Source organism: Austrofundulus limnaeus, unplaced genomic scaffold (assembly GCF_001266775.1).
Source record: "Austrofundulus limnaeus strain Quisiro unplaced genomic scaffold, Austrofundulus_limnaeus-1.0 Scaffold569, whole genome shotgun sequence".
NCBI lineage: Eukaryota > Metazoa > Chordata > Actinopteri > Cyprinodontiformes > Rivulidae > Austrofundulus > Austrofundulus limnaeus.
The window spans coordinates 211,574-212,080 of record NW_013952971.1 but is presented as its reverse complement, the minus strand read 5'-3'; the positions used below and the strand labels follow the sequence as shown (position 1 = coordinate 212,080).

The 507-nt window shown below is 36.6% G+C and overlaps 1 protein-coding gene across 1 annotated transcript in view; it reads left to right on the top strand.

Moving 5' to 3' along the window:
• Positions 1-507, top strand: part of LOC106530869 (atlastin-2) — a gene marked incomplete in the record, with an annotated part of 43,224 nt that overhangs the window by 34,807 nt on the left and 7,910 nt on the right. Inside the window, 1 exon segment of the mRNA XM_014026579.1 lies at positions 360-374. Within this exon segment, the coding sequence (XP_013882033.1) occupies positions 360-374 (15 nt within the window).

Sequence of the window (507 nt, the reverse complement as noted above, 5' to 3'; positions counted from 1 at the left end):
CTTGCATGAGGCCCACTGTTTTTAAAAATCTCAAGTTAATAATCATCCTACCTGGAAAAAGAAACCGTTCAGTCATTAAATGAACCAGAGGAATGAGATTCCTGCTCGTGATGGAAACRGTTGACTGAAACTGACTTCTCCAGCGGTTTTTGTATTCTCACTCATTTATTCTGGTATTCAGAAAGGAAATAACTTTATTAACAAAACACTTCCTTATATTTGTAGGAGACAAAATAAAAAATCTTACGTACTTTTGTTGAGCTGGACACTGAACCTGAAAACCATTTAAAACTACAGACTTCTGTCTTTAATCCTCCTCTACCTCTAACACTTGCTGTTTTGTCTYTTAATGCCATCAGAGGACTCCTCGAAAGGTGAGAACTTTACAAATCAAGTGCAATTCTTCCAAATGAGCCACTTGTTTACATTTAGTCATTTCATACTGTTGTGTGAAGTGACTAAATGTAATGTGAACTAAACCCTGCTTGTATCAGGACTGAATGACCC